Source organism: Lampris incognitus, chromosome 11 (genome assembly GCF_029633865.1).
Source record: "Lampris incognitus isolate fLamInc1 chromosome 11, fLamInc1.hap2, whole genome shotgun sequence".
NCBI classification, from domain to species: Eukaryota; Metazoa; Chordata; class Actinopteri; order Lampriformes; family Lampridae; genus Lampris; species Lampris incognitus.
Window position 1 is genome coordinate 29,338,578 of NC_079221.1, and position 14,250 is coordinate 29,352,827.

The 14,250-nt window shown below is 41.1% G+C and overlaps 1 protein-coding gene across 2 annotated transcripts; it reads left to right on the forward strand.

The window, feature by feature from the left end:
• Nucleotides 1–277: 277 nt before the first annotated feature.
• cnot11 (CCR4-NOT transcription complex, subunit 11) lies at nucleotides 278–11,396 on the forward strand. Of its 2 annotated transcripts, none has more exons than XM_056289010.1 (7): nucleotides 278–983; nucleotides 3,036–3,200; nucleotides 3,872–4,024; nucleotides 4,749–4,951; nucleotides 7,806–8,008; nucleotides 9,115–9,211; nucleotides 10,494–11,396. In XM_056289010.1, exons 1-7 carry the CDS (start codon nucleotides 623–625, stop codon nucleotides 10,689–10,691), a joined length of 1,380 nt encoding a protein of 459 aa, XP_056144985.1. In that variant the 5' UTR covers nucleotides 278–622; the 3' UTR covers nucleotides 10,692–11,396. The 2 variants fall into 2 exon arrangements, with proteins under 2 accessions (XP_056144985.1, XP_056144986.1); XM_056289011.1 differs by having other exon boundaries at nucleotides 278–941.
• The last annotated feature ends 2,854 nt before the right edge of the window (nucleotides 11,397–14,250 follow it).

The following is a 14,250-nucleotide window of genomic DNA, read 5'->3' on the forward strand; positions in this document are numbered from 1 at the left end:
AACGGCTGGGTCCCCAAGTTCATATCCGGGTCAATTGTTTTTCAAAAGTCGCAAGTTTCTCGTCCAATGTATGCATTTTAAAAGCAATAAAACATATAAAGAATTATTGTGCACCTTTTATAAAGTAACAGTATGGCCCAGGCAAATGTTAAGTCACAGAATAATTAGCAAGGAATACAAAGAGAAATAACTACATATCCCACAATCCCTATGACTTCAGGGCGAAAGGTCAAAAGTAACGTTGAGAATGAATTTGAAACTGATGGATGGTCCTGTTCGATATCTTCGAAAAACTTAAAACGATTTCTGTAATCTGCGTGATTTATAATCATTTGTTTTTGAAAGCATGTTACCTTAATTCTCAATTGGAAGGTGTTTAGTTTGTCAGCGGGGATAGGCCACTTGCTATGATTTCGCCGGTACTTATTAGTTAGCTTGCTAAGCTAACGTTAACCTTTGCTTTAAACGCTCCCCTAACTGGAGTTTCTGAAACGAGCGCTATCTCGTTGTAAACTTTAATGATAAAATATGAATTGACTCTCGGAAGCTTGCCAGGTATTTATTTCCTTTATTACCTACAAGTTTAGAGCTAATTTGTAGTTTTGTCGAGAACATCGTCAACATGACACTCGCTCCGAAAGAGCTCTCCAACCTATTGGGCATCATATCGGAGGAGGCTTGCACCAACACGTTTGAGAGCCTCTCCACCGCTTTCCACCATTACTTCGGAAAAGCCGAGCATTTTCGGGTGGGCTCGGTCTTGGTGATGCTCCTCCAACAGCCGGATCTGTTGCCCAGCTCTCCTCAGAGGCTCACCGCCCTCTACCTCCTCTGGGAGATGTACCGGACGGAGCCGCTGGCAGCAAACCCCTTCGCCGCTATCTTCGCCCACCTTCTGAACCCCTCGCCTGTCGGAGAGGAACAAGAGAAAGTACTGTCTGGTAAATCGGAGAGAGAGAGAGACAGGACGAGCGAAAATGTGTGTGAGTGATGAAAAAAAAATCATTAGTAGCTCAAGCAGCGACGTGGTTCCCACAGATCAGTATTTTCAAGTTTGTGGAACGGCCAAAAGTTTGCACGCAAGAGGAATTTCTTAGTGGAGTGAATGATAATGGCACAATGACATGAACACTTTGTTTAAAAGTAGACGGTATATCTTATATGATCGATGTCATGGGTATATATGTACCTGCGAATATCAATAGCATGAGGTTACATGCACACTTTTTTCATTCTTATTGAAATCATTCCGATTGAAGATTTCGGGTCAACTATTTACATGCGATGTGATCTAGTACGGCCTGGTGTTTACCTGCGCCGACGCATTTAATCGGAACAGCTTTGTGACATTTTGTGTGTGGACTTGTTTGAATAGGTCGTTCTTATTTTCCTGCCGTCTATGCGTCTAGTAATGTTCAGTTCTTTAACAGCCTTTCTGTTCTTCTGGAACAGCGGGCAGTCTTCACAAGGCACTGTATATGATCCCGATACAATGCGGGTGGAGGATGTAAGTCTCTCAAGTGGCAGACCACGACTAACGCAGGCAAGAGATAGAATTCTCTTGCCTCCGGAAATCTCTTTGGAGAGACTCCGGAAAACCTGGGGAAAGTCTTTGTCTTGGAGCACTAGCTAGCTACCTTGGTTAAAAACAAGCCGGTGCTGGCTAACTGCAGTATCCGCTAGCGGTACGAATGCAGAGATCGGCAATCGTGAGCAAAGCCAGGAAAGCCCAGTTGAGCGAAAGTAGAATCAAATCAAATGTCTTTATTTCGAACATACAAAATAAAAGAAGAAAAATGACCAAGCATAAAAAAAAACAATGATAAAAATAAAACCAGAAGAATTTAACAAAAGAATTCGCAATAGAGAATCCAACAAATATATATTCGAAAAGGAGCAGGAGGAAAAACTACTTATTATTTCCTGCCCCCTCTCTAATGCTCAATTAATAAACCTAAATAATAAGCTTAAGGGGTAGTCCCACCTTGGGGGTCGTCCTGTGTGGAGTTTGCATGTTCTCCCCGTGTCTGCGTGGGTTTCCTCCCACAGTCTGAAGACATGCAGGTGAGGTGACTCGGCCGTACTAAATTGTCCCTAGATGTGTGTGTGTGTGTGTGTGTGTGTGTGTTGGCCCTGTAATGGATTGGCGGCTTGTCCAGAGTGTATCCCCGCCTGCCGCCCAATGTCTGCTGGGATAGGTTCCAGCATCCCCGCGACCCTTTGTAAGGATAAGTGGTTTGGAGAATGGAATGAGAATAATAAGCTTAGTTTTTCATACATCAGAGTGTCATTCTCAATATCTATCTCAGAATGGCTCAATAAAAAGCAATAAAAATAAAAACAAAGATAATGATTTCCAAAAAGCAGCAATAACAGCATATACCACACAATACAATACAAAACAATAACAACAATAACGGGGGAGATTTTATTGTGTGAGACCCTTTGTGTTATATTTGTTTGTATGAAAAGTGCTATACAAACAAAGTCTGATTATTCCACCATGGGTGTCACGGTCATAACTAAAGAAAAACCTCCCCCTCATCCTTGCATCTCTTAAAAACAATTTTTGTACCTCTTTTTTAATTGATTTAAACTTGTGCTTGCTTTGAGTTCTTCATCTAAACCATTCCACAAACTTACCCCACAATTTGAAATACACATACTTTTGCAAGTGGTACAAATAGTTTCTTAAAATTCAATTTTCCTCATAAATTGAACCACCCTCTCTATCTGAGAAAAGTTGTATGTTGCCAGGAAGTCGATTATATCTTGCTTTGTACAACATTTGTGCAGTCTTAAACCAATTATAATTGGAATATTAGGCTCCATGTAAACGTAGCAAATGATTAGATCTCTAAACTTTAGGTAAGAAAGCTATTCAAGGTGTGATGGGTACCTTTTTGTGCACAGTGCATAATAGTAAGAACTAACAAGCACAGATGAGTAGCATTTGCATTCAGCGGTACTCTACTGTACAGTATTCTCATAAGTATTCCTTTGTTCATTCTATAATTCCATCAAAATCCTTCCAGGGTTCCTGCCTCCCATCACCCAGCCAGAGAAATTCTTCCTCTCCCAGTTGATGCTGGCTCCACCCAGGGAGCTCTTCAAGAAGACTCCAAGACAGGTGTCCTGCATGGACATCGGCAATATGCCCCAGTCTATAGACATCAGTGGATTACAGCTAGCCTTGGCAGGTAGTTATTCACAACCAAAGCCATCTGTACAGATTTATTCATATTCCAATGAAATCAGCTACCTCCCCAAATACTGGCCTGCATTAGGGATAATCTGGTAACTTCAGTGTTATTAAAGTAGAAAAACAAATGCTCAAATTATTCCAGTTACCTAACTCACTGATTATGTGAAATAACACTATCACACCACCACAATGCTTAAACAGAAAATTAAAAAGGCTTTCTTTTCTATCTTGAGTTATCAGTGTATACTTTTAAGGCCAAAATTGACTTCAAAATAAGGGACTAGTGCTACTAGAAAGCAGCTTACAATTGTGTAATGTATGGACACATCAGCACAAGAGTTGAAAATGGTGTCCTCTTAAAATTTGTGTTAGGCCTAATTCGGCTCTTAGAACCTGTGTCCATTTCATCATTACTGGTTATTGTAAGGTTTCAGATTTCTGTAGCAATGTTTCATCAGCTAACGACAGTCAGATTTGAAAGTAGTTTTGTGCTAGGAATCATTTACCTGCCACTTTATGTATTAGGCTGTAAAGGATGACGTTCACAAGTCTTGGATCTCAATTTTGACTGTAAATAGTATATACGGTAGCAACACAACATGGCCCTTACCAATTGCTGTATTTTTACTCCTACTCATTTTCTATCATGTTGTCTCTGTTGAACAGAACGCCAGTCAGAGCTGCCCACGCAGAGCAAAGCCAGTTTTCCCAGCATCCTGAATGACCCAGATCCTGATTCGTCCAACTCTGGCTTTGACAGTTCAGTGGCCAATCAGATCACAGAGTCTCTGGTCACAGGGCCCCGCCCTCCACTGGAGAGTAAGTTGCATCTGTTTCATTTTCCCATCAGCTTAATACAACTTCAATGTTTCGTTTTTGAAGATTCAGAAGGAAGAGGTTTTTTTCCCCCATGGATATTTAGACTTTAGAGCAAAAAGGTTGGAAAATACCAGCCATCTGTCAAACGCGCTCTTTTTTTGGGTGATGATTTTGCCTGTCTGTGGCAGGTAACCAGCAAGACACTTCTTTAATAAAAGCATTTAAGTTGGTAAAGATGGCAAAAGATGAACATTTTAGTTTCCTATCCTGGTGTCCAGTGATTATATCTCATTGCTGTTCACATCCTGAAACATGGTGTTGATGGTCTTATTATGAGGACACCACATAGTGTAGTATACTTTTGCTACTGTCAGAAATTTCCCATGGAATAAATAGGTGTTTGGGTGCATTTGCTACAGTGGCTGGTACATGGCAAGAAATAACCAGCCCCTTTTAACTATTTTACAAATCCAAGGATAGCTTCTTTCTAAATTGTGGCTGGTTATTTGCCAAAGTGAGCAAGTTGAGTAGATGAGCTCACTCACATCAGCCAGAATATACTAGAATTTTTGGGTGGTGGTAGTAGTTTTCCATCCCAGCATATTATTCAGTGCTCCTGTCTTTTTAAACTCAAGAAAAGCATTGCAACAATGTCACAACCTCCTTTCTCTCACTCTCGCCCTTTTGCTCTCTGTCTCTTGTCCCTCTTGTCGTTCATTCCCAGGCCACTTCCGTCCAGAGTTCATCCGGCCTCCCCCTCCTCTGCACGTCTGTGAAGACGAGCTGGCATGGCTGAATCCTACCGAGCCGGACCACAGCATCCAGTGGGACCGCTCCATGTGCGTGAAGAACAGCACTGGCATGGAGATCAAGCGCATCATGTCCAAGGCTTTCAAGAGCCCGCTGTCAGCCCAGCAGCAGTCTCAGGTCAGGTTAAGTTAGGTCAGGTCGGATCAGACTGCAGTCTGGTCTGCATGATCTGGACACCATATGAATTCTGTTTCTCTGTCAATTTTAATTCAATCAATTTTATTTTTATTTTGTATAGCCCAATATTGCAAATTACAAATTTGCCTCAGTGGGCTTAACATCAACACAACATCCTGTCCGTAAACCCTCTCATCAGATAAGGAACAACTCCCTAAAAAAACCCTTTAACAGGGAGAAAAAATAGGAAGAAACCTCAGGGAGAGCAACAGAGGAGGGATCTCTCTCCCAAGATGGACAATGTGCAATGGATGTTGTGTTTACGCAATTTACACAATACAACATTGAAAGAGGATAACACAATTATACTGGACTTATAAAATTTATGAAGAATATGATGCACAGGATGCCAAGCAGTGTCCAGACGCCATTGGAACAGTCCAGGACCAAGCCACGCGACCAGCATCATCATGTAAAATAAATATATAAATAAATATATGGATTAATAAAAAGAAAATGAGATGAGGGGAACGGCAGGCAGTGTCCAAGTGGTGATCACCATCACCACGGAGACCTGGGAGGAGAACCGGCTGCACATGCACACAAGGGAGACTCACATGACACCATTCACACACAGAAAAGAGAGAGGAGAAGACATCATTCAGAGAGAGAGAAAAGACATGTGAGAGAAGAAAACAGTTTGCAGTAGTCATTAGTCATAATCAATTAAGTCATCAATTAGTCATAATCTATGCTATAATCTCGTTGGCAGAACAGTGGTTGGTAAATTCATTGAGACAGAAAACCGGCCCACCAAGCAGTACAGGTTGTGAAGCACTCAACTTAAAGGCAACTAATTGTAAGCTAAGGCAAAAAGATGAGTTTTAAGTTTGGATTTGAAGGACTCAACAGACTCTGATTGTCTGATGGTAGCAGGCAGGTTATTCCACAGGAACGGAGCCCGATAGGAAAAGGCCCTGCCACCAGCTGACTTCTTTTTAACTTTGGGTACACACTATTTTGAGAGCGAAGAGCTCGAGATGGAATGTACGGTTTAAGGAGATCAGACGGGTAAGATGGGGCAAACCCATTTAGGATTTTATAAGTCAGCAGAAGCACCTTGAAGTCTGATCTATCATGGATGGGAAGCCAATGAAGGGAGGCAAGAATTGGTGTAATATGGTTAAATTTCTTAGATTTAGTTAGGATTCTAGCAGCAGCATTCTGAACCATCTGAAGACTTTTAGTACTAGAATGTGGCAGACCTGAAAACAGAACATTACAGTAATCAAGTCTGGATGAAACAAATGCATTTATTAGAGTCGCTGCGTCAGCCATGGAGAGAAAAGACCGAATTTTAGCTGTTACGTAAGTGAAAAAAGGCAGTCTTAGTGATTTCTTTAATGGGCTTATCAAAGGAAAGGCTGGGATCAAACATAACACCAAGGTTTTTGGCTGCCACACTTTGTGAAACCACAGAGTTGTCGATTGTTATCATTACTTGATCAAATTGGTGTCTCTGTCTAGCAGGGCCAATGACCAGCATCTTGGTTTTATCTGAATTTAAAAGCAGAAAGTTATATGACATCCAGTTTTTCACAGTAGCCAAGCAGGCCTCTAAGTTAGTCATTTGAGTATGATCATTAGCCCTTATAGGCACATACAGATGAGTATCACCAGCATAGCAATGGAAATTTATTCCATAACTGTATAATTGGCCAAGAGGTGTAATGTAAAGAGAGAAAAGTAGAGGGCCAAGAACTGAGCCCTGGGGCACACCATATTTAACGTCAGAAAATGTTGATATAATATTACTATAGCAAACACAATGTGTTCTTCCAGATAAGTAGGACTTAAGCCAAGAGAGAGCTAAGCCAGAGACACCAAAATTACAATTTAATCTATCTAATAGTATACAGTGATCAATGGTGTCAGAGGCTGCACTGAGGCCCAATAGTAGAAGCACAGAAGTGGAATCAGAGTCCATAGCTAGTAAAAGATCATTCACCACTCTGGTCAGAGCAGTTTCAGTGGGGTGACAGGGCCTGAAAGCCAATTGAAAAGGTTCATATAAATGGTTTTCTTTTATATGGGTCGAAAGTTGTTGATACACAACTCTCTCTAGTACTTTAGATATAATCCCTCTCCCTATTTTATGCCTCCTTCTCCTTGTCCCTTTTTTATACTCTTGTTCCTTGTTCTCCTTTACTTCCGCTGTCTCCTTTTCAGTATCTCCCTTTTTCCCCTCCTTTCCTCGCTCTGAGATATGTATCTCAAATTCTCTCAAGTATAACATCTCTCCCTCCATCACTCTAAAATACTTGTCTTGTTGTTGATGTAGCCCATATTATATGTTACTTTGTCTTGTTGTTGATGTAGCCCATATTATATGTTAAAAGAATCTTAGTGCATGTTTTTTGTCCCCCCCTCTAAAATATATATGGTTCACTCACTCCTTGTAGTCAGAGTTGTAAAACCAGGTCCAGAAAGTAAATGTCCAAACTGTGTATTTGTTCCAACCATGTTACTAAACCAGCTGATTTCATTAGCTAGTTTTCCCTACCTAGTTGAGGAGTGGTGTTGACTAGAATCTGCTGGTGTAGTGCATGAGTGGAGCAAATACATGGTTTGGACTTTTACTTTCTGGACCTGGGTTTTATACCTCTGCTTGTAGTATATCTTATATTGCTGTCCCTCTCTCTCTCCTTTTAAAACATTTTATGCCCCAGTTTCTTCCTCCCTCTCGTTCCCTGTAAAGTATCGTATGCCTCATAGTTCCTGTCACCTCCTCTTTTTCTTAGCCCTCTCTAAAATACAATGTATTTCTCTCTGTCTCTGTCTCTCTCTCATGTAGCTCCTGGGCGAGCTGGAGAAGGACCCAAAGTTGGTGTACCACATCGGCCTGTCCCCGGCCAAGCTGCCCGACTTGGTAGAGAACAACCCACTGGTGGCCATCGAGATGCTGTTGAAGTTGATGCAGAGCAGCCAGATCACAGAGTACTTCTCTGTGCTGGTCAACATGGACATGTCCCTGCACTCCATGGAGGTGGTCAACAGGTCAGGGGTTTGAATCCTTTAGTCAAAGTATCCATTCTACCGCACTCTTTTGAAATGAAATTAGTTCTTTTTTATGCCCCCCCCCCCCCCAAAAAAAAAGCCTTGACGTTCTGCCGTCATGGGAATGGCATCATAACCTTTGATTGTTTGTGAATGTTCTCATTCATCCAGGTCATGGTTATCCAAAGGAATTGAATCGAGTGCAACTGGACTTGGTATATGCCTTTCTGACTAGACCAAGCTTGGTCTAGTCAGAAAGGCACGAACTGATGAAGCCTCTTGGATGAGAGGCGAAACATCTTCACGGATATATACCAAGTCCAGTTGCACTCGATTCAATTCCTTTGGATAACCTTTGATTGATTGTTATGTTGGTTGTCATTGATTTGAAGGTTATAAGGTTATTTCACTGTGTTATGCTCATCATAAATCACACTCAATTAGATTGTCAATTTAAAAGCCTAAAATATGAATGAAATTTGACTGGCTGATTGAAAATTACCAGGCCAAGTGTAGGTCAGTAACATTTTACTTTACTCTTATTTTCATTGTCACCCAATCTCCCTAATTTATGCATGTTTAGAGACAGAGTATGTGTGTGTTTCAATGGAAGTATGCCTTGTGGACTCTTGTCACCACCATCAGTCAATCTGTAATGGATAATTTCGGCTGCAAAAATAATTTTCCTAATAACTTTCGTGCAAAGGTCCTGTGGCTCTTAACATATTGAGATGAGATGGTTAGGGTCTGGTTTTCTGTTGGCATGGTAAACTATTAGTCTCATCAGTCAGACCAATCTCGCTGGTCAATCACACTCCCCTTCCTCAGGAGATTAGGGACTGGCCCCCTCTTCCTTTGGCATCCTTTTTGTTTGTTTGTTTGGGGTTTTTTTTTAGTGGACAGTTCAACCACAGCTCTGGAGAATTATCCTAGTGGGAAATATTGAGATTCAAAACAGCACAATCATGAAGATAATTCTTTGTGCCTTGTGAGTTTTATGACTTTGTCTCTGTCACCACCACTGTTTAACTCTTGGTGTGTGTACATGTTTGTCTGTTCATGTGTCAATCCTGTGCCATATGTGTGTATGCCTGTCCCTGTCTCAGGTTGACTACAGCTGTTGACCTCCCTCCAGAGTTCATCCACCTATACATCTCCAATTGCATCTCTACCTGTGAGCAGATCAAAGACAAATACATGCAGGTATGATGACAACAGTTTGATCATAATTATGTTAACACTTTTGGTTATCCATGAAAATTCTAGCGAGGTCACATACTTTTTTAAAAAACTTTTATTCAGCAACACCCTGCTTCACATTTACACAGTTCCACACATTCACATCTTCAAGTTGCCCAGTACAATCTCAGTCTCCCACTGTGACTACAGACCTTCACTTGATTCACCTTTCTGTGACTTCACATATAATAATAATAATAATTAATTACATTTATATAGCGCTTTTCTAGACACCCAAAGGGCTTCACATTGAAGGGGATAACTCACTTCAACCACCACTAATGTGTAGCAACAACCTGGGTGATGCACAGCAGCCATTTTGCACACACTTCAGCTTGAGGTGGATAGGGAGAAATCATTGAGCCAATTACATGGGGGGATGATTAGGTGGCCAGATGGAGAGAGCCAGTTTGGGAATGTTGCCAGGACACTGGGGAACCCCCTACTCTTTGCCATAAGTGCCCTGGGATCTTTAGTGACCACAGTGAGTCAGGACATCAGTTTAACGTCTCACCCGAAGGACAGCATCTCCAACAACAGTGTCGCCATCACTGCACTGGGATTTGATATTTGTTGTTTTTATTAGGACCAGAGAGAAGAATGCCCCTTACTGGCCCACCAACACTACTTCTAGCAGCAACTCATTTTCCCGTGAGGTCTCCCGTCCAAGTACTAGCCAAGCCTATACCTGCTTAGCTTCTGTCATTTGGCAGAGCCAGGGTCCATGTTGGTGTGGTTGCCGGCACTTGAATATTGCAAGTGTGCATTAGCAAAGCTATTCAAGGAAATTAGGTAGAGTTGCCTCTTCTTCAACTGCCTGTATGTGAACAGCCTGAGTGATGCTAAGACAAGCAAGCATGCCCAGTCATCTATCCATGAAAAAAAAATCTAGAGTTAAAAGAATCAAACGGGATTTTGTATGTTTCTCTACTAGAAATGATTTAGTCTGTTTTATTGCAGAAAAGCTGCCGCAACAGTTACAGGTCAAAGTCTTATTTTCTCTACCAAACATGCTGTTGTGTCAATGCTCTTGACATGTATGTACCATATGTATGTTGTCAATATGTACCTGCATCAATTAAGACAAATTCCTTAACATGTATTGTATGTAGCTCATGAGATATCTCTGTACAGATCTTAAAATTTGTCGAGAATTGGTCTGTGTGATCCATAAGGCAACTTTCTTAAAATTACAAGCCTGACTTTTAATTGTATTTTCTTCTCTGTGTCTATCCTTTTTGTGTAGAATCGTCTGGTTCGCCTGGTCTGTGTTTTCCTCCAGTCGTTGATTCGCAACAAGATCATCAATGTGCAGGATCTTTTCATCGAGGTCCAGGCCTTTTGCATCGAGTTCAGCCGAATCCGTGAGGCTGCTGGCCTCTTCCGCCTCCTTAAGACTCTGGACACTGGGGAAAACCCAGCTGAGGCTAAACCTGCCAAATAATGCTCTCCCAACAGAGACACTGTAGAGATGGCACAAGGGACCTGTGTTGACAAATAATGCTACCAACATCACCACCACCTCTAAGGGGAAAGTTCTTATAGGCCTCATAAGTGGCTACCCTCCAGCAACATGGTTGGCTATAGACATTGCATTGACAGAACCATTTAGTCATTGCACCAAGCAAAAAAAAAAATCACCTTTTTGTGAAACTTGCAAAGCCGATAAGCATTAGGTTCCGTGTTAAATAACATCTGTTTTTAGATCTTGATGCTTTCAACACAACCTGCCTGGACCCCTCAAATGAACCCCCCCCCCCTTCTCTCTTTAATGGAAGAAAGATGGACTCATTTTAGAGAAGACCTTTTCTTGAAATCTGTGTTTTTTCATTTGGAAATGCTTGTGAAGTTTTGTTTCATTAAACAAAGACTGTTGAAGTGATGACACACAGGAGTGTTTTTGGGCTCCATGTACGTATATTATTGTGAAGGGACAATAGCAACTGCTTGGTTTTAATAGTGTTTTTTATGGCCTTATAGAGATGTGAATTCATTTTTCCATTGTCTACCAGCAACCTAATGCTTAACATGATGCCTAACAACATCAAGCAAAGGGACTGCCGATGGAAACTAGCCTATAAGCTAACTCGGTACATTGCATTTGTTTTAAATGTTGATTAATGTATATTGTCCCTTTCCAAATAAACGTTTAAACTAAACTAAACTAAACCCAATCCAATAAATGGTCAAAGTGGGTTGGAGTGAAAGGCACCAAGATATCCTGGACACATCACATGTCTATCACACAGCCCATACACACAATCACTCAATTCTCCCATTCATACACATGGGTAATAGAGTTCTCAGTTAACCATTTATGTCTTTGGACTGCGGGAGGTAGGAAAGGAGTCAAGGACTGAAGTGATTAGGATGAATTTATTATTTGTTGTGGATTTGTATTATGAATCAATCAAAATAATTAATTTATTGAGGTAAACTGATGTAAAGATTAATCTGGGCAGGTGACAAGAACTGGTAAACTGGTAAAAAAAAAAAAGTTCGACATGTACAGGTTAAAAAGGGTTTGGGTTAGAGAAGCCGTCAGCATCACCGTGATAATCCTGGTCATCAAATTGCATAGACAGCATCCAGGTCATCTCCTCCATATGCTGCATCTCATTCTCCCACTCCCCTCTTCCACTTTGTCTTTCTTTTTTTTCCTTTTTTTTTACACTTTTGCTCTCGTTCTGCTGCGACCAGCTCAGGCTTCCAGGTTTTTGCTTTTTCTTTTTTGCCCTGGAATAATAATTTCAGTGTCTTTTTCATCTCCATTGTGTCGCTTCCCCTGATGACTAGCACTATTTTCATTAAGGGATTTGCTACAGCAAGGCTGGGCACGGCAACATAACCTTCTTTCTTTGGTGGCGGACTTGGTGGACACATGGTGCCTCGATTTGTAAGCTCTCCTGTAAAACCTGTTACATATGTTGTAATTTCTCTAGCTGGCTAAAAGGTGACTTTGGAGGGAACCGACTGTCACACACCTGCAGACACATGCAGCACCGGCCAGGTTTTCCAGCTGCAAAGTATCTGCTTATGCCCAGCAGCACTTGTTGCCTGAGGTGCCTTGTGTCTGGCATCGAGAGGAAAACCATGAGGTCATCTTCTGAAAGGACCTCATCACAACTGCTGGTTTGGGTGGTCAAACCCCTCTTTCTTCCATCAGCCCCCTCATTGTCAGACTCATTAGGAAAAACACAAGGATGAGGGTTTACTTGAGGGGCAACCTGATGCAATGTCAGATTGAATAATGTTTTTTCTTCATACATCCTGTTTTTCTGTCCGTTTACCTGATCTTTCTCTTACGTTGGCCATCTTTTCCATCAGATCTAGGGGTCCACCAGCGGGCGGTCTGACTTCACAATATATGAAGCACTTACTCCATATCAAGTGAACATCAAATATGCACATAGCTTTAAAGGAGAGACCCTCAATTTTTATTTTACCTTGTGAATACAGGTAGGAACGTAAATGTTGGGCTGTGTAGAAACAAAATTGCTTGGTGGTATCCAAATCAAGGCCAGCGAGACAAAGTCCCACAAAACGAAGAGGACATGAGCACTTGACTATTTACAGTTTTGTTATGAAAACTTGCTTGACAGCACCAATTCTTTCTAATCCACTCTTGTTATTTTAGCCATTTATTGCATTGGTAGTATAATTTATGGCATTCAACACACTGAATAATAAAGTTTACTGTTTAACACTACACTGTGCATTACATGTTACATTTGAGGCATTAGGCCTCAAGATGGAGTAAACCAGATGAATTGATGTGGGCCGAGGCGGTGGCATCTGCCTGTTGATCCACTTATCTCCCCACACTTGTTTTAAAGTCTGTCTGAGTGAATATTATTGTAGTGGATTTGGGGGGCAGCCGGGATGCGAACCCGGGTCTCCCGCACCATGGGTGACTATGTTGACCAGTTTGATTGACCTGTTGGCCAAGGGCTAGCAAGTCTAGTCATCCGTGGTCGTTACACTATCACTTTTGAGGGAACTTTGCCAAAACCTTACTTTATTCCATTTACTTCCTCATTTTTATGCCTACCAACATTAATAGGCAACCTTGATCAACCTGATCAAGTAAGGATAGCCAAAATGCCCTGAATAGTTCCTGTCTACCTGTCGTCTGTGTGTTCCCACTGCACACACAGGCAGAAGCATTATTAATGCCCATATTGTTAACATAGCATATGTGGCAGCACTCGGTGTCCTTAACTATGTTAGATAGACTGTAAAGTTATATATTTTGGTTCATGGTTTATATGGTTTAAATGAAAAGTATCTCAAGCTGTGTATGACATTGCGATTGCAGTATTTCTTTCAGATGGACCGGCAGATCCTGCTCCGGTATTCGGATTTTTTTTTTTTGCCAAAAAGTCTGAAGTTCAATAGCAGGTGACAAAAATAAATGAAAGGAAAAATGTTTGCTTTTCCAAAAAAAAAATTTTTTTTTATTAGCAGGACAAATGTATGTATCCACAGTATTTCTAATGCAACACTGGTCATCTTATCCCTCCTGACAAATCAACAGGACTTTGACCCAATTCATTGACAATTCAGTGACAATAACAACAGCAGCGACAGTTGAACAAGTGATCAATGGCCAATAATCATTTTGTCAACTGATATTGTTGTAGTCAGGGTTGGATAGGAGTTTGATTCAACCAGCAACATCACTCTGTCCTCTTATCCTCGTAATTTTATGTTCAATAAAAACATGCAATCTTCTCTTCACGTGTTTGTGTAGTTTTCACTTGATTTACCATTGCCACACTTTTTATAGAGTTGTGATGCCAATTTCCTTTTTTGTATATCTGACACTCAGCTTTTTGGGAGTTCCTCTTCACATATGATGAAATTATTCCGGACGTTTTACTTTTTGGACATCTTGCTGACAAATGTGATTCTGTTAAATGGCTGTCACACAGGTTTTCTTACAGGCAATAATATTCATGCCTGAGAAGACCTGATTCATGTTGAAACGTGAATCATATCTG